Genomic DNA, 24,647 nt, shown 5'->3' with positions numbered 1-24,647 from the left:
AACTCAGTGCCTCTGCTTGACGTCATGGGAAAATAAAAAGAAATCAGCCAAGACCTCATAAAAAACATTGTAGACCTCCACAATTCTGGTTCATCCTTGGGAGAATTTTCCAAACGCCTGAAGGTACCACGTTCATCTGTACAAACAATAGTACGCAGTATAAACACCATGGGACCACGCAGCCGTCATACCGCTCAGGAGAAGATGTGTTCTTTTTCCTAGAGATGAACGTACTTTTGTGCAAATCAATCCCAGAACAACAGCAAGGGACCTTGTGAAGATGCTGAAGGAAACGGGTACAAAACTATCTATATCCACAGTAAAACGAGTCCTATATCAACATAACCTGAAAGGCTGCTCAGCAAGGAAGATGCCACTGCTCCTTAACCGCCATAAAAAAATCCAGACTACGGTTTGCAACTACACATGGGGACAAAGACCATACTTTTTGGAGAAATGTCCTCTGGTCTGATGAAACAAAAATAGAACTGTTTGGCCATAATGACCATCGTTATGTTTGGAGGAAAACGGGGGAGGCTTGCAAGCTGAAGAACACCATCCCAACCGTGAAGCACGGGGGTGGCAGCATCATGTTGTGGATGTGCTTTGCTGCAGGAGGGACTGGTGCACTTCACAAAATAGATGGCATCATGTGGAAGGAAGATTATGTGGATATATTGAAGCAACATCTCAAGACGTCAGTCAGGAAGTTAAAGCTTGGTTGCTAATGGGTCTTCCAAATGGACAATGACCCCAAGCGTACTTCCAAAGTTTTGGCAAAAAGGCTTAAGGACAACAAAGTCACGGTATTGGAGTGGCCATCACAAAGCCCTGACCTCAATCCCATAGACATTTTTTGGGCAGAACTGAAAAAGTGTGTGCGAGCAAGGAGGCCTACAAACCTGACTCAGTTACACCAGCTCTGTCAGGAGGAATGGGCCAAAATTAACCAAACTTATTGTGGGAAGCTTGTGAAAGGCTACCCGAAACGTTTGACCCATGTTTAACAATTTAAAGGCAATGCTACCAAATACAAATTGAGGGTATGTAAACTTCTGACCCACTGGGAATGTGATGAAAGAAAGAAATGCTGAAATAAATCATTCTCTCTACTATTATTCTGACATTTCACATTCTTAAAATAAAGTGGTGATCCTAACTGACCTAAAACAGGGAATTTTTACTAGGATTAAATCCCAGGAATTGTGAAAAACTGAGATTAAATGTATTTGGCTAAGGTGGATGTAAACTTCAGAGTTCCACTGTATTTATAGTTGTCCACATATACTAAGTCAGAACCGTCCAGATTAGTGATGCTAGTCGGGTGGGCGGATGCGGGCAGCGATCCTTTGAAGAGCATGCATTTTGTTTTACTTGCATTTAAGAGCAGTTGGAGGCCACGGAAGGAGTGTTGTATGGCGTTGAAGCTCCTTTGGAGGTTTGTTAACACAGTGTCCAAAGAAAGGCCAGATGTATACAGAATGGTGTCGTCTGCGTAGAGGTGGATCAAAGAATCACCCGTAGCAAGAGCGACATCATTGAAAAATCAGAGAAAAGAGTTGGCCCGAGAAATGAACTCTGTGGCACCCCCATAGAGACTGCCAGAGCTCCGGACAACAGGCCGTCCGATTTGACACTGAACTCTATCTGAGAAGTAGTTAGTGAACCAGGCGAGGCAGTCATTAGAGAAACCAAGGCTGTTGAGTCTGCTGATAAGAATACGGTGATTGACAGAGTCGAAAGCCTCGCCAGGTCAATAAAGACGGCTGCACAGTACTGTCTTTTATCGATGGCTCTTATGATATCGTTTAGGACCTTGAGCGTGGCGGGGGTGCACCCGTGACCTGCTCGGAAACCAGATTGCATAGTGGAGAAGGTACGGTGGGATTCAAAATGGTCAGTGATCTGTTTGTTAACTTTGCTTTCGAAGACTTTAGAAAGGCAGGGCAGGATGGATATAGGTCTGTAACAGCTTGGGTCTAGAATGTCTCCCCCTTTGAAGAGGGGGATGACCGCGGCCGCTTTCCAATCTTTAGGAATCTCAGACGATACGAAAGAGAGGCTAAATAGACTAGTAATAGGGGTTGCAAAAATGGCAGCGGATAATTTTAGGAAGAGAGGGTCCAAATTGTCTAGCGCAGCTGATTTGTAGGGATCCAGATTTTGCAGCTCTTTCAGAACATCAGCTGTCTGAATTTGGGTGAAGGAGAAGCGGGGGGTGGGCTTGGGCCAGTTGCTGCGGGGGGTGCAGAGCTGTTGGCCGGGGTTGGGGTAGCCAGGTGGAAAGCATGGCCAGCCGTAGAGAAATGCTTATTGAAATTCTCAATTATTGTGGATTTATCAGTGGTGACAGTGTTTCCCAGTCTAAGTGCAGTGGGCAGCTGGGAGGAGGTACTCTTATTCTCCATGGACTTTACAGTGTCCCAAAACTTTTTGAAATTAGTGCTGCAGGATGCAAATTTCTGTCTGAAAAAGCTAACCTTTGCTTTCCTAACTGACTGTGTGTATTGGAATATGTTCCGGGATATGTTCCGGGATTCATCCAATGGCATTGTAGTTGTATATTCCTGATTTCCCTGAAAAGTTGCATATCGCGGGGAGTATTCAAAGGTAGTGTAGTACGCTACAGGGTGTACTACACTAGCTTCGAATAGTCCCCGCGATATGCAACTTTCAGGGAAATCAGGAATATGCAACTACAATGCCATTGGATGAATCCCGGAACATATTCCAGTCTGTGCTAGCAAAAATCCTGTAGTGTAGCATCCATGTCATCTGACCACTTCCGTATTGAGCGAGTCTCTGGTACTTCCTGCTATAGTTTTTGCTTGTAAGCAGGAATCAGGAGGATAGAATTATGGTCAGATTTGCCAAATAGAGGGTGGGGAAGAGCTTTATATGCATCTCTGTGTGTGGAGTAAAGGTTGTCTAGGATTTTTTTCCCCCTGGTTGCACATGTGACATGCTGGTAAAAAATTGGTAAAACTGATTTAAGTTTGCCTGCATTAAGGTCCCCGGCGCTAGGAGCGCCACTTCTGGGTGAGCATTTTCTTCTTTGCTTATGGCCTTATAGAGTTGGTTGAGAGCGGTCTTAGTGCCAGCTCCGCTTTGTGGTGGTAAATAGACGGCTACGAATAATACAGATGAGAACTCTCTTGGTAGATAGTGTGTTCGACAGCTTATCATAAGGCACTCTCCCTCAGGCGAGCAATACCTCGAGACTTCTTTAATATTAGACATCGCGCACCAGCTGTTATTGACAAAAAGACACACACCCCACCCCTCGTCTTACCAGAGGTAGCGTCTCTGTTTGGCCGGTGAATGGAAAATCCAGCCAGCTCTGTTTCTTTGTTCAGCCACGACTTGGTGAAACATAAGATGTTACAGTTTTTAATGTCCCGTTGGTAGGATAATCTTAATAGAAGGTCATCAGTTTTATTTTCTAACGATTGCACGTTAGCAAGGAGAATGGAAGGCATTGGGAGTTTACTCGCTCGCCTCCGGCTTCTCAGAAGGATCCCCGATCTGCGTCCCCTTTTCGGGCGTCTTTTCTTCACGCAAAATGTGTGGATCTGGGCCTGTTCCAGTGAAAGCATATATACAGCAGTCATGCTAACAGCTGAAAAATCTCTCAGAAGGCAGAAGGGTCAGCATTTGACCATCAGGTATTCCAAGATGGGTAAACAATGGGTAGAAACTTCAGCATAACATTTGCTGTTGATGAAGAGGCATAACCCTCTCCCTCTCGATTTCCCTGAATTCATTGTCCAGTCCGCTCGGTGAATGGAGAATCCATTGAGTTAGATGGGGGGAATCTTGTCCGAACGCCATGTTTCAGAAAAGCAGTGAATATTGCAGTTACGAGATTCACATTGATAGCAAAATCGCAATCGAAGGTCATCCATATAATTACCAAGTCATTGGCCAATAGAATGGAGAGAAGAGGTGGCTGCTTTTCCCTTTGTCTTAACCTCGCCTGGACTCCCCCTCTCCTGCCTGTTTTGTTGCCGGCGTTTTCAAATGGGCAGCCCGGAATTGAAGAAAGAGCCCAGGGCAGATGAGTCAGAGTTAAAGCCAGAATTGAGGTTAGTAACTGCCAATCTTCACAATATTCCTTCAAATTGAAACTTTATGGAATATTATAAGTGGCATAAATAAGAGGATTTGAGGAGTGTGACTTTACACAGTAGCTCCCATGCTATTTAATCCCTGCCTATGAGTGTGAGTGGGAATGACATTGAGAGTTTCAACTCCCAGGAGGCAGATTGGATTTTAAGTACAGCCTTCCAGGCCAACAGCAGCCATCTTGGTGCAGTACTTTCCTATATCTTACAACTGCAAATCTAGACACCACTAGCAAATGTGAGCAACAATTGAACAATAACAATTACTTAATATTATTCCCTATTAAACATCAGCGGAGACAGAATTACAAGATGAAGCAACATGTTATTGGTAGAAAGTTGATGTTCAGCTTGATAACACAGCTGATTGTTTGAGAGGTGCAACATGTGCAACCAAGTGGTCCTTGTAAACGCTGGCATTCAACACATAGTTAATGTTGGCAATGGCATTCAGTTAAAAATACTTCAGAGACAACAGTCGTTAGGAAACGATTCTCTGAAATAAACTTGGAATACATTCTGCAAAGACTCATTACCAGCAGATGAAAACCCATGTCATGCTCCAATGAGCAAATAGTTTTGATAGCAAAGGTTTTGCTCATAAATGGCATGGAGGTAGGCCATGTAAGGTTTTTGCTGAGGGAGCGTACAGTTACATAGAGAGATTGTTGCTTTGTGGACTAGTGGGATACACATCCCACATGAATCATATTCGACAGCCATATGAAGGAATGTCTGGCACCCATTCAAAGCCACAGGCTAGGAGTAACTGCACCACAGAATGCCTCGCAGAGCATTCCCTCGCTTCAATGCACAGCTGAAAAGACACTCACGACAAGGACAGGGCTGCACACAGCATCGGCCAATACGCCAAGACAAGCACAAGGTTATGTTTTCTTTTATGCGGCCTACAGTGGTTCCCCAAACTGGCCCTGGAAGACCACTGTGCTATACACTCTGGTCTACATTCATTACACATACTAGACAACTGGAAGGTGATATCAGACCCAAAGCAGTGATCCATGAACGTCTGAAGAAAAGATTATGGGTGGAAAATACAGCGTCATTACTTCTTATAAACCAGTTTCAAGACACTGAAAAGTCTAATGATTTGTGCCTTGTGGTAAAGACTACCATCCAACTACTGGTTGACCATGACAGCCCAGTACCTGACTGTGGATTGACCATATACCCCGTGCCCCACTCTGGCTACATAGCTAAGACAGCTGTTGAAATCTTTGCCCCAGTTTTCTCTTCTGTGTGAGAAAGTGTCTACCCAGACTGCCCAGGGGGCACAGTCCCAGTTCCATGACTAACCCCCACAGTGGGACAGGACAGAGGCTATGGGAGAGGGGAGGGGGTCTGACTCATGACACCCCAGCTAATGAGACAGTGGGTACGGGCAGGGGAGGGGAGGGTGGATGTGAGGGAAAGAGTCGACTAGAGATGGAAAGTGTCAGTGAGAGAGAAATTAGAGGATGAGAGAGAGAGGGAGATAATTAGAGGCCAAAATAAAGGAAAAGTTGGAATTTCCTAATTTGTATGAAAAATTCAGTAAGTTGTCACAGTTCTGTCCTCAGGGCTTCAGGTCTGTACACTTTTAAGTATGTATTTATTTCCCTCTTTTCCTCACTCTCCCTCCATCTGTCCCTCTCTTGCCTCAAGTGTGCGTCATGAGTATGGGTGACTTTTGTCAAACTTTGTATTTCATATCAGCACACTGAGATAGAATCGATCACACATGTTTATGACTGTGAGCTTTGAAAGTTCACTCTTTGAATGTAGAATACCCTCTCTTCCCCCTCGGTGCTTCATGAGAAGCAGAGTTTATTGGCGGCTGGGTCGGTCCGTTCTTGTGTGGTGTACCCTCGTCTCTGGGGAAGACATTACACATCTGCAGCTACATTAGTCTGACTGCAGAAGTTGGCACTTCAGAGGATGGGAAGGAGAAAGGGAAAAAGTGCTACATTCGTTTCTGACAGAGAGAGAATGGGATGGAGAGGCAGGCAAAGACAGAGGGGATGTGGCCTGGAAAAAGGATCCATATGTCTGCAAAGCTAAGTGATCTAATAGGCTAATGAGATGGTTGTGTGATGTGACGCTGGGAAGATTAATCTAGAAGTCATCATGCGGGGGAAAGAGCAGCTTGTTAACCCTATCCACTCCCTCACTCACTTCCTCAACTGTCTGTGGTGCAAAGTAGCGCACTGTCGGTGTCCTCAGTTTAGAATATTTGAGATGATTTTGTTCATGGAAGTCATGTCAACAGACTGAGGGCAGTTAAACACACCCAAACAAATGAGGACACCACATCCTCATCAATAAATACAGTGAGTATATGTGTCTCAGTACTCAACCACAATGTTAGTCTGTATGCTCCCCAGGTTGTCCACCTCCTAAAGGGTTGTAGGATGACTGGCGCTGGCTAGACCGACCAGGGCTCTTATTGGTCCCCGTTCAGGAGACATCCAGGACATGCTCTGTTTCTCAGTGGAAAGAGTGGCGTCCTTCAGAAAGAAGCAGAGGGAAAATGAATCACATCCTCGTCTCATCCTCCATTTCACTCACTCTCCCACAATCGCTCCCATCCTTGCAGAAGCAGCGTGTCGGGACAAGGGCTAAGGGAAGCAGACTGGCCTTGCTCTTCTTTTCGATGCTCCAGACAAGGCCTAGTTTGTAGGTGGTTGTTTCCCAGGCCAGCGATGCAGTGGAAGAGAGACCCATACATACATCCCAACCGCATCTCATCAGATCTGCATGGCCCACAGATTAAAGGCGTGTGGTGTCTAGCCGCCCGTTGGTGAGATGCCATCCAGTCTTCCAGGGTGTCTGGAAATCCTGCTGGAAACAGAGGGAGCTTTCGACCATGTGTTTGCTGTTGTGTTGGCTGTGGCATTTACAACAACATGTGCACCATATTGATCCCCAGAGCTGATGGTTCTGCAGGTATTATCATGTTGGATCAAGCTCCTCTTTATCCACTGAGGCACAACCCTTGGGACAAAGTTCATGTGTAGCCATAGTAGAGTTCACCCACACACGGTTACACCATTTGCTAGTGGCCCCATGATATGTATGCATGGTAGCATAGGACTAAAAAGTTAACATAATACTTACAGATGCGCTGTCTTAATTTGACCCTGCTTCTCACAGCAGGGAAATAATCCTGCAGTAACAGGAAATGTGACTTATTATGTGGATTATAATACATTTTGTAGGGGTTGATACGTTATTAGATAAATGTTTTGTTACCGCAAATCAAGTCTGACATTTTTAAGCGGAAATTAGTTACTTTAGAAGCATTTTTTAAAACTTTGAATACACTATAATTTGCATATTGCCTTGAAGTCCCCTATAAGAAAAGCACAGTAGTGACCACAGCAAAGACTCTAGTAGTGGTCATAGATTTAATCACCAAACAGAGGGTGTGTGTGTTTCACTGGCATGCCTCTGTGCTGTTTACAGTTGTTTTTTGTTCGGGTTGATGTAAAATTAACCCTTTTTCTCAGGTTTGCATACGCCTTCGAAACTATTAGCGACAGTCCATCACAGCGTGAGGCTTGACAAAAACCAAGTTTGCACCTGGGATCAAGTCTTAAAAGTTAATGTAATGGGTTTTTAAGTGATTCCAAACGGCCAAAGCTGTAATTTGAATCAAAGACTTGTCTATGGCAACAAAGGAGGCATTTTCTTCGTTGGTCCTTCCACCATCTCCCATGGCAGACACTCTAGATCAGTGGTTCTTAACCTTGTTGGAGGTACTGACCCCCACCAGTTTCATATGCGCATTCACCGAACCCTTCTTAATTGGAAAAATAAAATTCAAAACATAGGTATATATTTTACTGGTGCACAAAATGAACCGTGCATCAACATCAGTGTTCAAAGAACAAAACCATTAAAACATGATTTTCACACAAAAACAAAAACATAATAATGAATATTTACTGCAAATCAGTGTGACTTCTGCTGTTGCCTTTCAGAGACCAGTTCAGAAATGCGCGGCTTCACCTTGGCAAGTGCCACTCTCATGTCATTTTCGCAACAAAGTCTGTTCCTTTTCTTCGTTTTTATGTCCAGCATCCTCGAAAAGGATTGCTCGCAAAGATAGGTTGTAACAAACGGTATGAAAATCTCCAGAGCTTTCTTAGCAATAACAGGGTACGTTACCATTTGTTGACACCAAAACGTTGAGAGCGTTGTTGTTCTGAAGAGTTGCTGTTGAACCTGGCTCTGCAGAATTTCAATGATTTCATCGAGGTATTCATCATTGACATCTGTTGTCTCAACACTAAACGTGAACGGCTGTCTCACCCATGCTGGATATGACTCTCTTGTAGGGAAGTATCCGTCGAGAGACTTTGCAAGCTCATCTAAATGCGTGGCAATTGCTTGCTTCAGTTCCGCGGGTACAGAAATGTCTCCGATTCCAGATACATCTTCGATCTTACTTACACAGTCGTCCAGCAGGGGAAAGTTTGCGAAGTTATCGTTCTCTGTTCGTCGTTTCCATAACGGTAGCTTTTTTTGAAAAGCCTTCAGGTTTTCTTCCGCTTCGATGATGTTGACTCCACCGCCCTGCATCTGTTGATTGAGATGATTGAGAGCTGCGAAGATATCAGCCATGTACGCTAAAATGAGAATGAACTCAGAATTTCTTAAGCAATCTGCATGACGATGTTGGTGCTCTTGCAAAAACAGGGCTAATTCCACACGCACGGCAAAAACACGATTCAGCACCTGTCCCCGGGATAACCACCGAACGTTAGAATGGTACAGAAGTACCTCGAATTCAGAGCCCATTTCTTTACACAGCTCACTGAAGATGCGGTGCCTCAGAGCACTATTTCGCACATAGTTCACGCATTCCACTAGAGTAGCCTTTTCATCGAATCTGGCTCTCTTCACCTTGAATTCAGCGAGCGTTGTGTTCTTGTATTGTCCATCTCCATGCAGCTTAAGGAAGTGTTCTCTTAGTTTTGCCGGTGCTAGACTAGAATTGCTCAACTTGGCATTGCAAATCATGCAGTTAGGACGCTGACTCTCATCACGTTCCGTTATACATGTGAATCCATATTGTACATATTCGTCCGACCACTTTCTTTTTTTGCTCGACATAGTTAGTATGAAGGGATTAAAATATTAAGAAAGAAATCACACGACGTACCATCACGACAGTCACAATTCGACTACTGAGCGCGCCAAATTCCCTGCAGCACAGATAGGCCAAGCGATGTTGCGTGATCACCTGCAGCCAATGATGGCCAAGCGGGGCGTGTCATCACGAATCATATGAGTCGGGTGTGTGTCTTGACCTCCGCCGAACCCCTGAGACTGACTCACCGAACCCCTGGGGTTCGATCGAACCCAGGTTAAGAACCACTGCTCTAGATGTACAGTACCATTTTGGTTGAGATGATAGGATGAAGCCTGAATGTCTGAAATGCTTACCACCACTTCTAAGTGCCTCTGACATGCAACTGTTTTTCTGGATGGCTGCTAGTAAATACTGGTGCTTTCTGTTGAAGTTTATCTGTCACTATCTCAGCCTCTATTAAAATGATATTGTGCCATTCTCAGTTATCTTCTGTATGAGCCAGTGGAGAGCTTGGGAAATAGGTCTTTTTTATTAATAGAAAGGTTGAAATTTCAACTGAAAGTTTTAAGTTAAGATCTAGAACAAGGCAGTAGTGCATTTAACTGAAAGCATCTCACATGATGTTAGGGACGGCCAATGCAGGAGAGGGTTGCCTGTTCCTCTTCTTGTCCCTCTAACCACCTCTCCTTAATGAGGTCAATGTCATGGGTTGACTGGGTTCGATACTGTGACCAAAGCAGTCGCTTTTGCGACCTTTTGACTGGGCAGTGCGACACACATTTTTAATTGGTCGCAAGAGTGCCAGTGAAACAAATGTATCTGGTCACGTACATTTTTGGTTCACGGGTTGCTTTTTTTTATCATCATGATTTATTCAAACTGTAATGTGCAATTGACAAAAAATAAACCAACTTTCTAAAGAGGCAACAATGGCACAGGAATGCCTCTGTCTGTGTGTGCCAGGGCTCGACATGCAGGGGAGGTTTTGGACACCCTCCAGACCAGTCAATCATCCCTGTTGTGGCCAGCTTGGGCTAGTGAAAAGATTAGACCATTATAATAATGCTATTTTTAATCTTGGCTATGTAAATTATTAAAAAGATAGATTCCCGAAGCTGTTTGTTTTTGTGTTGAGAACATGCTGTCTATTTAGTCAGGCAATTCCTACATTATTCTGACATACACTGAGTGTACAAAACATTAAGGACACTTTCCTAATATTGAGTTGCCCCCCCACCCCTTGCCCTCAGAACAGCCTCAATTCGTGGGAGGATGGACTCTACAAGGTGTCGAAAGCGTTCCACACGGATGCTGGCCCATGTTGACTCCAGTGCTTCTCACAGGTGCGCCTGCCACCTACTGCTATACCCCTTTCAAAGGCACATTAATATTTTGTCTTGCCCATTCACCCTCTGAATGGCACACACACACACAATCCATGTCTCAATTGTCTCAAGGCAAAAAAATCATTCTTTAACCTGTCTCCTCCCCTTCATCTACACTGATTTAAGTGGATTTAACAAGTAACATCAATAAGGGATCATAGCTTTCACCTGGATTCACCTGGTCAGTCTATGTAATGTAAAGGGCAGGTGTCCTTATTGTTTTGTACACTCAGTGTATTTTAGAATTAAATTATGTGAATGTCAATGCTTAATGCCATTGGGTAGGCTTATTAAAAAAGGCATTATTCTTAAAGTGGTAATGCATACATTTTTTTTTACATACATTTTTTTCTTTTTCTATAGGCTTTTTTTTGTATGAAAGATCAAATGACCTGCTATTGAAATTATGCACGCATCATTCAGTTTCCTGTCAAGTCTTGACCTGGGCCAGTATTTTTGTTCCTTTGAGCCAGTAGCTTTCAGTTGCAGGGCACTGGCCCTTTGTACTACTGGCAAATTTAACTGAATGTCGAGCCCTGCTGTGTGCGGTGTGTGTGTAGCCATGTGGCCTATATGTCTACTATTGTTTGTAGCCATTAGCGATGCTAATGATAGCCTAATTGTTTTTGGATAGATGGAAATGCAATTAAAAGTTAACTACAAAGTAGCCTATGCCTACCTGGCAGAATCATGATTATTTGCACCAATCAAGTGGCCATTTGTTTTGAAAACTCCATCACAAGTATGCTACAAAAACACTGCTAGCCAAATACAACTGTATGGCTGGTGTGCACCTGAATTAAAGGTGTACTACACTGAAAAATCTAAATTTCTCAGATTTTATCCAGACCTCAAAAAATGGTTCCCTATTTTGGTTTAAGCATTGTTGTTGACATATAACATCCGATTTGGTTGTTTTTCTATTAAAACGGGGGCTTTTGAGAGCAAAGAAATGTGGGAAATGATAGTCCATCTCTCTATTTTATTGATCTTGTATCGTTTTGGTATCAAGTATACTTTTTTCATATTCTACCCTCTGGAAGGTTGCGTAGAAAATAACACATGGCACTTTGAAATTTGCAATAAATGCATTTTGCACTTTATTTTAACAGTCTCTTATTTTAACAGTCTCTTTTCTTTGCTGTTAGAGTTAATCTACCCAACTCAAGGAACACAAGCTAATTTGAAAGATGGCTAGTCATTATTAGCCTGGTTTTGTTTGGAATGCAGGAACATTATGGTACACAGGCCAGGTCAATTCTCATTGTTTGTAATAAAAATAAAAGTGTGTGACCAAATCATGTGCTGGTGCCACCAACTGAAAAAGTTTGGTGCAACAGTGCCACCAGTGGAAAAAGTAAGTATAGAACCCTGGATGAGTGTTAATGCATTAAGGCCAGCCCATGGTCCAAAATAGCCTGGTGAGTCACTTATGGACAAGAGAAAGTCAGAACCACTGAAATTACATATACAGTATTCGACTCGGTATCCACAAGGACAAAAAGTAGCTGAGTACAAGTGGTCAGTAGGTGATAGCTAGACTAACAGTCCTCACACATGAATAGTCATGCCATTTGATGTTTGCTTTATTCCTATTCACACCTAGACACTCCCACCCTCAAGGGCTCATATCAGCTAGCCTTGGCATCCACAGTGTATGAGTTAATGTGTGTACGCATGACTGTACCGCCCACAAGTCAGTGGCAGCATTGTGTGTAAGCAGATGGATATGTGCAGGTGTGTGTCAAGTTGTGTTTTTCATTATTCACTGGGCTGAGACATTTCAATAAGCGACAGGACGATTTTATAATGATCACGCTGTTATTACCAGTATCACCACAGCAAGCGGTTGGTAGACCGTCTCAGTGTTAGGGATTCAGATCGGGCTGACTTCTCTCACTTCCCCCCTCCATCTGCTTATCCCTTTAACTCAGTGGGGTCAAGGTACGGGGTGGTGTGTGTGTGTGTGAGGGTGGAGAGTCACAGACTGGATAGCAGTTCACAGACTGCTATTCCGGTGTCAAGTCTGGATGAAAGAAATTAGAGGGAGGGGTGGTGGGGTTACGCACTCTCATCTTCTAACTGTCATCTTCTATTAATACCTAGGCTACACCTCAGGGGTCAAGTTCGCACTGAGTTCCTGCAACCCAAAAAGATAAAATGGCGTCTTATAGTGTTAGATGGATTTACTACTGTATGAAGACCTATTCAGCTATTGTTGGCAACGGTCAGCAGTCAAAAGTGGCCCTTATGTTGTGTCGTCACTCCGCAGAGATGACAATCACAGTGTAATAACCTAGTGTGTACACTATATTGGAAAGGAAAATGTAGTGTTATCACATTTTATGATGGCACTGCACTATGAATATCCCTGGGTAGTTGATTACAGGATGTGTTTCTGTGTTTGGATACAGAGACTTTTGTCTGTGTGTATCTTTGGCTTGTTGGCCAGTCAGTCTCAGTTACCTTAGCTTCCACACTGTGACTCTATTTATAACCCAGGGTAAACAAAATGGATACAGGGGAACAACCAGGAAAGGTCTCTCAAGATTGTGCTGTTGTCAGGGAGTTTGTTGGGTGGTGTGTTGGGATCCACACACTCAACGTGATGTGGCGATGCGTGGGCTATGACCATACACTCATTGGCTATGACTGGACAGAAGGGAGATGATTTCATGCAGACAGGGAAACTGTGGATGTATAAATATACCCTCTGTCTGTCTGTCTGTCTGTCTAGGCACTGTTTCTGGCTTATGGTTTCCTTACCATGGAGTTTTTCAAGAGTTTAACATAAGTGAATTTGTACTGTTTTATGAGGTACTGGCCAGTGGCCACTAATAAAAGAGATGCACTGTGATAGGAGAAAAATTAGGATGGATAAAAAACATTGTAGTTACTCCACAATACTAACCAAATTGAAAGAATTAAAATAAGGACGCCTGTACAGAATAAAAATATTCCAAAGCATGCATCCCATCCTGTTTACAAGGCACGAAAGTAATACTGTATAAAATGTGGCAAAGCAACTAACTTTTTATCCTTTTTTCCCCCCAAAGTGTTATGTTTGGGGCAAATCCAATACAACACATTACTGAGTACAGCACTATATTTTCAAGCATAGTGGTGGCTGCATCATGTTATGGGTATGCTAGTAATTATTAACAACTGGGGAGTTTTTCAGGATAAAAAATAAACGGAAAGGAGTTAAGCTCAGCACAAATCCTAGAGGAAAACCTGGTTCAGTCTGCTTTCCACCAGACAATGGGAGATTAATTCACCTTTCAGCAGGACAACAACATAAAACACAAGGCCAACTCTACACTGGAGTTGCTTCCCAAGGAGACAGTGAATGTTCCTGAGTGGCCGAGTTACAAGTTTGACTTGGATATGTGGTGGTGTGATAGTGTTAAACGATATACTGTTCTATCCTTTGTTTTATGTGTAATTTAAGTGCCTTAATGTGTTTGGACCTTAGGAAGAGTAGCTCCTGCCTTGGGAATGGGGATCCATAATAAATACAAATACTTAAATCTGCTTGAAAATCTATGGCAAGACCTGAAAATGGTTCTCTAGCAATGACCAACAGCCAATTTGACAGAGCTTGAAGAATTTTGAAAAGAATAATGGCCAAATGTTGCACAATCCAGGTGTGTAAAGCTCTTAGAGACTTACCCAGAAAGACTTACAGCTGTAATCGCTGCCAAAGGTGATTCTAACATGTGTTTACTCAGGGTGTTTTATTTATTTATTTATTTATTACAAATGTTCACATTTCGACATCACAGAGTATTTTGGGTAGATCGTTGATAAAACATGCCAATTTAATCAATTTTAATCCCACAAAATGTGGAAAAAGATAAGGGTTGTGAATACTTTCTGAAGGCGTCCTTATATCACTGGCGGTCAGTGCTGTTTATTTTTTATGAGCATGGCCTTATTTCTATTACAGCATGTTGGATGATTGTCATTCATATTCCATTCACCCAATTCAATGTAACAACGATAGGTTTAGGCTACTACATGATATTAAAATATCTCCTATATCCATCATGAGGTTGCTACAACCTAGCCTATGAGTGAACGTTTACAATGTAGGTGCACACAGGTCGAGAGAAAAATTTGAGATGACGGACAGTGACAATACCGCCTTGCACACTCTTGCCTGCATCTAGCTTATCTAGGATCATTAGACGAGCAGTTGCAAACAAGAGTTTCTATTGGACAAATTCAGTTTTTTTTTTCCCCGTTTCATTTTCAACAGAATCGGCAGAATGAATACACCCCTGATCACGCATAAACACAGTTCACTTTCATAGCAGTCACATTGTATTCCTTCTCGCATCTTGTCACGACTTCTGGTGAAGCCGATGCCCCTCCTTGTTCGGGCGGTGCTCGGCGGTCGACGTCACCGGTCTCCTAGCCATCATTGATCCATTTTTCATTTTCCATTGGTTTGTCTTGTCTTCCTACACACCAGGTTCCAATCCCATTCATTACATGTTGTGTATTTAACCCTCTGTTTCCCCTCATGTCCTTGTCAGAGATTGTTTGTTGTTATGGGCTCGTGTTGTTGGATTGGTGTGCGACGGATTATTGTACCCATGTTTATTTTATTATGTACTTTGGTTTTGGAGTTACAGGGGCAGGCTTTCTCACAAAGCCTCTGATAAATGCCAATCATGTTTTTAACTTTATTAAACTACTCCAGTTACACCAAGTTTGTTTCTCCTGCACCTGACTTCCCTGCCACCTACACACACGACGTGACACATCTATGCACTCTCCTCCTCTCACCCTTTCCCTTCGTTTGTGGACTTCAATGAACAACACATCAGCTGTATGTGACCAGGCAAAAAAACATTCCAAGCCAAACCATTTCATAACCGTTACACACAGCCTTCATCGTTGTCACCATATTAGCTAAAGTAACGTCCTTGTCAACATAGCCAATGGAACTAATGCTTTAGTACACCCACTACATACAGTTTTTGTTAAACTGTTCAACTATTTTCTATCTCTCTCTCTTTGAGTCAACTACTCACCACATGTTATGCACTGCAGTGCTAGCTAGCTGTAGCTTATTCTTTCAGTACTAGATTCATTCTCTGATCCTTTGATTGTCAGTTCATGCTGCAAGACCCCTTATAGGTTGGAGGACGTCCTTTGGAAGTTGTCATAATAATTACTGTGTAAGTCTATGGAAGGGAGTGAGAACCAAGATCCTCCTAGGTTTTGTATTGAAGTTAATGTACTAAGAGGAGGACGGAAACTAGCTGTCCTCCGGCTATACCATGGTGCTACCCTATAATAGAGTGCTTGTCACGTATACTACCTCTCCGGCCTCTAGGTCATCAGGCTGCTGATTATTCCGTACACCTGTCACCATCGTCAAGTGCACCAGCGCCTCATGACACTCACCTGGACTCCATCACCTCCTTGATTATCTTCCCATATATCTGTCACTCCCCTTGGTTCTTTCCTCAGGTGTTATTGACTCTGTTTCATGTCGGCGCGTTGTTTGTGTTTCGTGTTTACTGTTTTGTTTATTTATTACAACACTCACTCCCTGTACTTGCTTCTCAGCGCACTCGTTACAGTGCTATTGAGGCTACTGTAGACTATTTGGTGAAATGTATATATTTAGTATAGTTTTATCTAAAAAGGATAACTTTTTCAATGTTTTACCATTTTTATTTTTATGAAATTCACTGAGGATGGTCCTCCCCTTCCTCCTCTAAGGAGCCTCCAATGGTATGTATGTGGAGAAGGATAGTTTACGGCCCACAGTTTCTAGTGCTGATGCTTATCAATGTTACTGAGGGATGTGTACCTATTAAATATCTCCCCCTAACCTGTCCCCCCTACAGATCAAGCTTCCTGTGCTGATGTTGGGGCGTTCGTCAGACCTGAGGCCTGGGGAGTTTGTGGTGGCCATCGGAAGCCCCTTCTCCCTCCAGAACACAGTTACCACAGGGATAGTCAGCACAACCCAACGAGGGGGCAAGGAGCTGGGCCTACACAACTCTGAAATGGAATACATTCAGACAGACGCTATTATCAACGTGAGTCTGTGTACACATGCACGCACATACACACACATCACAAAGGATTGTGAACTGAGAACTGAAGTAATGTTCTTTTCTGTTTACAGTATGGTAATTCAGGAGGCCCTCTGGTGAATCTGGTGAGAATACTGTTTGTTTATTGACAGCTATACAGTTTTTGTACATGTCTAATAGACAGCAGATGATGTGTCTGAATGATGGCACATAATATTTTGAGACTGTATGCAACTATGTGATTGCGTGTAGGAGTGTTACAGTGTTATTAGTGTGTCACTTTGTTTGATTATGAGTGATTCTGGTTGTCAGACACTTCATAAATGACTATTATTGATTGTGTTATTGAAGGATGGTGAGGTGATCGGGATCAACACTCTGAAAGTGACGGCTGGTATCTCATTCGCCATCCCCTCCGACAAGATCCAAGAGTTCCTGACTGAATCCTACGACAGACAGTCCCGAGGTAGGACGTTAAATCCCTATAGTCATCCTGTGTGTAACATCTAAATATGTCCCATTAGTGTAAGGTCCTGTCTACACTCTTATCCACATGCTTTGAGGATAACCATAAAGACTTGCAGACATTTTGATTCAAGCCCCTTTATAACTAATCTTAACCCATGTCCTAGCTTCAGAATCACTCAAATATCCTCCAAGTCAAAAGGTTATACCCCATGGCAAACCTGATGGTTTTTCTTCTTATTGTGTTTCCTTAGGAAGAGCTGTGACAAAGAAGAGATACATTGGTGTGAGGATGATGACACTCACCCCAGCGTAAGTAGATCCTTAGTCACTGGTTATACTTGTAATGAAAAGTATAACGATGGTACTTTTCTTCTCTAGGACCGTCAACTCCCGATAAATGCAAAGAAAGATTTGAGACTGTGAATGTGTACACTAAACTGGAAAATGCAGTTATTCAAAGCTGTCAAAAAGAATGTATTTGAACTGGACCTGGTGAACTGCATTTCAGTTTGATACGGAAAACAGAGGACTTCTTCTTAAAACGGAGCACCTCTTCCCCTTCACTCTGTAGGTTAACCAAGGAGCTGAAGGTGCGACACAAAGACTTCCCTGATGTCACCTCTGGAGCGTACGTCATGGAGGTGATATCTAAAACGCCGGCCGCGGCGTAAGTACAAACTAACAGGGATAGTAGAAACTCACTCCATCTCACCAACAGTGGGGGTTTCTTATGAGTGTGAGGATAAGTTGTCTGACTTTCTGTGCTAAGGGATATTGCCTTTGGCTCCTTCCACTGACTGTACACATGTTTCAAATTTATATAGACCCTCAACGCCCAACTCTCCCCACACAAACTCACTCACATTCACACTCTCTCCAGTTTTCACATGCAAACGCACACACACACACACACACACACACACACACACACAACCCCCCTTACTAAAACATTGCTGAGACTCACTTTAAAATTCGTGTTCACCCACTCAAGAATCCCCTCCTTCCCACAGTTCTACCAGAGAGGGGTTGGGGGACACTGAGGTCAGCCATCCCCTTCCTCCCTCAAGCAGCAAGGGATATGCTGTGGTTTTCCTGGGCCCACTCACCCAACCCTATTACACTCTCTGTGTTTCATTGGAGGTATAAGTGTTAGTCGTGTTTTCCTGAGTAGTATGAGGGGAATGTGGAAGTGTGGCTGTATTATAAGTGGTGGTGGCGGCCACTGTTCACATGTGTGATTAGAGAGTAGTTGTGTGCAAATTGGAGGCCTTGATATCACTTCTGGTAACCGCTCCAGTCTTTGTGCAATTTCGTTTTACTAGATTTCTATTCTGGGTGTGTTTGGTCTATGGGAGTGTGTTGCACAAAGCAGTCTCCACCTGACTTACTGTAATTATTGTGGTCTTGATGAAGGATAAGTGAAAGGGGTCAATTTGTTTTCATTTCAGTTCATTGTAGCACTATAAAATAAGGCATCATAGAATGTGTGAAAGGCAACAAGGCCATTGGAATCCATTCTTAGCTGATTGTCAGTGCAATAAAGACCAAAATTGAGTCTATACCTTATAATGACTATCTTATAGCTAGGACTGGGCGGTATATTGTATTTTACTATATATAGGGTGTCCACAAACTCTGCCTTGAGTGGTTGAATATGTGCTTTGGTGATGACATTTTCCTTCCTTATGTTACAAAATACATTTTACCAAGACAAATATGTTTGGAATCGTTCAGTGGGGTCTCCCTCTAACATACATTACGATTATATCCAAAAGGTCGGATTTCATAACCTAATACATCCCATAATAAGCACCTAGCTCTGTTGACAGAGCGACACAGCTTTCTTGCCGAAACAACATTTGAGGGTTTTACATTTTGTGGTCGCCATCTTCCAAGTTGTTTCCGCAGGTCGAAAATAGCAAAATTGGCATGACACAAGCTGAACTAAATGTAAAAGGCTTTGAAAATAAAAAGCTTACGGTACGCTCAGTGCTCCGTTTACATTTCACAGAGATGTGCTTGTTTTGTGAGTCTTTGATAAAGAACAGGAACTTCAAATGAATATGAACAGTGTATACTAAAATATGAGAATACTACATCATGTCTCAAATTCGACATCTATCTTACCCATATTGTTTTAATGGTGCTTTCAAGACAACTGAGAACTCAGAAAAGAATGAGGTCAAATCATGACATTGGTGGTCTTCAGGTCAGAAAGTCGGAGCTCTAGAAAGACGGCAGATTTTCCGAGTTGGATGACAGTTCAAACAATTTTTCCCCTTTAGAGCTAGTTTGGCCAGTTGTTCCCCGTTATCTTGAAAGCACTGAAGTCGGAAGTCAGAGATTTCCGAGTTCTCAGTTGTCCCCAGTTGTTTTGAACGTGGCATATGTCCTCTGGATTTGAGAAGAAATATGACGAGTTCAATGGTAAACCTGTCAGGTAGCCTTATGCTACGTTCAATACAACTGGGAACTCAGAAATAAACAAGCTCCGACTGGGAAAAATAGTTTTGAACGGTCATCCAGTTCGGATTTCCAAGTTGGAAACTCTGGCTCAGACTTTCCAATCTGAAGATCACTGACATCATGATTTCAGCTAGTTCCTTGTTGTCTTAAAAGCACCATATATTCTCACACAGCATCTAGCCTAGCTGACGCGATGCTAGTTTCCTGATAAAAAAATATATATAGAGATTTTTTTACTACTTTTTTTCTCTGACTATCATTTAGTCACCCTAATTTTGACAATCCTACAAGGGTAAAAAACAGCAATAAATGTTGAACTCATTATGATAGAGACATGAGGTTTGGACCATTGGTTTTCTTAAAGGATTATCCACAATTAACATATTATTTTCCAATTGGTCAAAAGATCCGATTTTGATTGGACAGCCTACTATATACCGGTATTGATGCATGGACCAGTTTGGGTTTTTACTTAACCTTCTATAACAGTATTTAAATGTTTGGTTTGTGCCCCCTGTCACTCAAGGAGAGAGCAGTTGCTCAACCATGGAGTCACAAGCACTTCTTGCTGTTCACTCTGCAGTCTGCATGGTCAGATAGATGCCACACGATGTTGGTGACATGCTGCTTTCTACAAGCATTCTATAATTACACTATTATTTTATGTATCTTACTGTCTACAAACTAGTTTGTCTTTTCTTAGCAAGTTGTGGCTGAAATGAAGCTTGTTAGCCGCTAATGCCAATTGCTAGTTTGCTGGCTAGCTAGGTTGCTATATGTACAGTACTAAGGGCAGTGTTGTAGTGAATGGTGTACGCAGGTATACACCTTATACCCGTACACTCACTTCTTAATTACCAAGATGCATATCAACGTAGTGTAGTAGAGGTATATGACATATGAATTAATAAGTCTGATGGAACATATCAGAATGTTTAGCTTAAAATGTTGATAAACTATTATTTCTACACATTTTCACTGCAGAAAGGTTCACAGTGGTACGCCGATCCGCGAATGTTCCAAAATACAAATAGCAGGAAAACAGTTTTCTAAAATGCACACTGCACATGCAAGTGGTTTCATAGACAGAGATGTAAATATGATATCCATTAGAGCTATCATGGGTTGCTAATATGACTAGAATAATGCCTTTGGCTGCTAGACAATGAAAGAAAGTTGAAAGAAAACCAATAGAACAGGAGAATGCATATAAGTCATATAAAATAATTGCCTCCACGTTTCTATGGTGCGATTTGTCTATAGGCTAACGTTACTTTGAAGCAAGGTAAGACATTCCTCATAATTTGAAGTTAAACATCCAGATTTCAAACAATGAAAGAACAGGAAAAATATAGCAGTGCTAATGATAGACCTAACCGTCTTCTGGTAGATGGAAAGGCTTCCCCCAAAACCTTATTAAATGTTAGCTAGCGACAAAGTAGCGTATCCCAACCAGACAGAATGATACCATGATTATTTGCACCACTCCAGTAGCCATTTGTTTCGCAAACTCCATCTCATGTGCTACAGACACACTGAACCAAATAACAGTGCTAGGTACCTGCACACTTGAATTAAAAGGTAACTACACTCAAAAATCGAACACGTTTCTCATGTTTTTTTCAACTTTGTAAGTGGTCTGCTGATGGGGGTTTAAACATTGTTGTCGACTTAGAACATTACATTTAGTTGTTTATCTATTTTTTAAAAAAAGTGTTGCACAGTGTGGAAATGATGACAAAAGTGCAAGAAATGGATTAAACTGCTGAAAATATTTTTGGGGTTTGAAGTTGGATTGAACAGTATGAAACAATTAGAAAGGAGAAAGCCTCATTGAAATCACGTATAATTTGTGTTGCCACTCTTGGGTCTTTTGGTAATGAACTACTCATAAAGCATATTTAGAACTTTTATTATTCAAAAACATAAAATACTGTCATACTGTAAAAAAATGGAAAAATATTGTGATTTGATATTTTGTCTATATTGCCCAGCACTATACCTAACCGTTCCATCCAGCATGTTTGTTTCTGTAGTTCTCATTCTGATGTGTCCTTCTCTTCTTAGTGGTGGTCTGAAAGAGCATGATGTGATCATCTCCATCAACGGCCAGCAGATCACCTCTGCAACCGACGTCAGCACCATCATCAAGAAGGACACCACACTGCAGGTGGTGGTTCGCCGTGGTAACGAGGACACCATCATCACCATCACTCCCATGGAGATCGACCCCTGACCCCCCCAGCCCCACCAATGAGTTGGTGCTCATTACCATCACCAATAGAACTTATATGGACGTGTGTTTTTAATCACGCCCCATGGAGTATCTGTGGCCTTTAGGGTTTTGTGGCGCCATGCGTCCGGCCAGGTTAAGACCGCCTTGGAAAGGAACAGTTGTACAGAGCATCTCAGCAGAGTTGTAATTCCTCATCCATGTGTATTATTACACTTTAATTATTATACGCTTCTACTACTGTTTACTGTTAAACACAAGCCAGTTGACCTGTTGTGATCTGCTTGTTTTGTTGTTTTATACTGACTGATTGTTCAGATGGAGGCCCACCATGGCAATCTAAAACAATGTGTAGAGCAGCTCTGGGCGAGTTGTGCAATTATTGTTTTCTAAATTCCTTACCTATGTACTGTAGTTTTATGGTTTGTTTGTCGATGACATTTACAAAGAAGAGAATAAAGACTTGTAACAGCATTTTATGATTGTAATTTTAATGTTGGAAATGTAAGGATCAACATGCAGTGCTCGCGTCTCTCACTCACAATCTTTTTCAAGCACACTCTCTCTTTTTCTCCGTATCTCTCTCTTACATACACACACACACTGTGATGGAATGCATCCTGACTGAGATTAGGTTTACAATATTTTATTTGAGTGTGTATGAGCTTTGCCATGACATACACAGTCACGAGGAAGACAAAGTTGATGTGGGGCTGTTTTTTATTTAGTTGTACTGCCTCCATAAGGGTTTGATACTGACCTGGTGTGGCAGTTGGGCCAGGGGCCCTGGCTGTAGGCTGACCTCACAGGGAGGAGAATGGTCAACAAATGTGATCCAGATGAGGTCCTACGGATGATGAGACACTCACATGAAGGCACTCTACCCAAGTCCTTTCCCAATACATCACGATGCAGTCATACTATTAAAACTCCCTGCCATCACTTCATAGGCATAGCCTACAGGCATAACATAATCATGTAAGAGGACTGGTACACATTCTAGACACCATGGCAAGCAGGTTATGGACAGGACATGATCACAGTAAACTGGCCACTGTATGCACTTGTGTGTGTATCATAAATACAATAATATTTTGGGTATAGGAAACATGTTATATTATCCCAAAAAATGATGGTTTTCAGTTGATGTAGGCCTAGATTATACCTGATTTCAGTGGATGAATAGCATAAAAAGAATGTATCTTTGGGCATAAATGACAGACCACTTGAGCCAACCTAGTGCAGTACAGATGTTATGGCTCAGGATTGTAATCTTCCCAATGCAGTATTCACATTCTACTCTGATGTGTAACATGTATAGGAGAGCAGATCTACCATGATATGTTAGATGTGTATCAAGAAACAGTGGGGTAGCGCATTTCAATAACAGGAAAAAGGAAATGCAAGTTAAGCAACTGCTGCCATCTAATGGGTCTATGAAGCACTACATCCTTGTACACAATGAAAACACAATGAAAACAGGATTCAACTTGACTTTTTCTGTCTCTATCACACAGATGTTTGAAAGTGTTCCATTGATAGCCTTCACATCACTCTGCAAAAACATTGTTCCAGCGGGGTTGCTAACTGACTCAGAGACAGTGAAAACATCAAGCACATGTGACTCCTTAAGTGTAGTGGTGTATTCAGCTGTGAAGGGCAGGGAGTGCCTATGTATGAAGCCAGGGTTTGTGTCCAAACATTCAGTCATAAGGGCCATGACGGCATTAGCTCATGCCTCTTGTGTATTAGCCCTGCTGTGTCAATATGTGTTAATTGGCTAAGATTGGTTACATGTGTAATCAAATTCAGAGATTCTCAGAGAAACTCAGAGCATTGTCCATGTCTAACCCATAAATCATTTTAGTTTGATCATATAGTCCTCAGACTTGTTAGCCTGATGTAGTATCCATAGGTCAGAGGAACTTATGCAAATACTTTTCTTTGGAGTCTGAAATCACTTTCTTTCAACCATCGCCATGTGATGTCATACACATAGCTGAGCTAAACTGACTTCTAGGGGTTATGATACCTGTGTTTTAGATTAGTCCCCTGGGAATCTCTACCAGTCACAATGAGTCATGTTCTACACACAGGTGGCTGGTGTCACCTTAATTGGGGAGGTAGTAATGCCTGGAATGGAATAATGGAATGGTATCGAACACATTAAACACGTAGTTTCCATGTGGTTGATACCATTCCATTTACTCCATTACAGGAATTATTAAGAGCCATCCTCCCCTCAGCAGCCTCCTGTGGTTCTACATGAGCTTTCCTCTTCTGTTTCTGTGATTGTACACCAATCATTACAAAAAAAGCTGTCTTCTCCTTGCTCAGACGTAGGCCTACAGGCCATACAATTGTTCCATGTACTTCAAGTCTGAGTAATAGCCCGTGATTTCAGCGTTGACCACTTGCCCCAGAGCTGTTTATGAAGCAGTGTTCATTTAAATACATCTTGATCCCAGTTCAGTGCCAACGCTTATTTGTATTTTAAAATGCTTTTAAATATGCTACAACTTTGTTTTGAATTTCTACTTAGTGCACAACTATTGGGTAGGTTATAGACTAATAGTGGAATAGTGGAGGCACGCACCGCTTCTGCTTGTCAACCAGCTCACCAAGCTTGAACAAGCTGGTCAACCAGCTAAATTGGATTTTCCATTTTATCGTCAAGGAAGGACGTTATGATTTACAAACACTGATCTCAAATATCAGATTTTATGACGTTACAGTAGTTATGTGCTCATTCCACACTGGGGGCAGTATACTTCTGCAGAACTATGCAGAAATGTATTCGCACACCCTCTCTTT

General features: G+C 42.3%; 1 protein-coding gene across 1 annotated transcript in view; it reads left to right on the top strand.

The window, feature by feature from the left end:
- The window catches only part of LOC115193700 (serine protease HTRA1A-like), a 35,401-nt gene extending 13,094 nt beyond the window's left edge, over positions 1-22,307 (top strand). Inside the window, exons 4-9 of the mRNA XM_029752625.1 lie at positions 16,475-16,669; positions 16,759-16,791; positions 17,018-17,132; positions 17,386-17,443; positions 17,706-17,801; positions 21,668-22,307. Coding sequence (XP_029608485.1) covers positions 16,475-16,669; positions 16,759-16,791; positions 17,018-17,132; positions 17,386-17,443; positions 17,706-17,801; positions 21,668-21,836 — 666 coding nt within the window. The 3' untranslated portion in view covers positions 21,837-22,307. The remainder of the gene's footprint in view (positions 1-16,474; positions 16,670-16,758; positions 16,792-17,017; positions 17,133-17,385; positions 17,444-17,705; positions 17,802-21,667) is intronic.
- Positions 22,308-24,647: the final 2,340 nt, after the last annotated feature.

The sequence above is a fragment of the Salmo trutta genome, chromosome 5 (genome assembly GCF_901001165.1).
Source record: "Salmo trutta chromosome 5, fSalTru1.1, whole genome shotgun sequence".
Taxonomy (NCBI): Eukaryota; Metazoa; Chordata; class Actinopteri; order Salmoniformes; family Salmonidae; genus Salmo; species Salmo trutta.
This window is presented reverse-complemented; position numbering and strand designations above follow the sequence as displayed.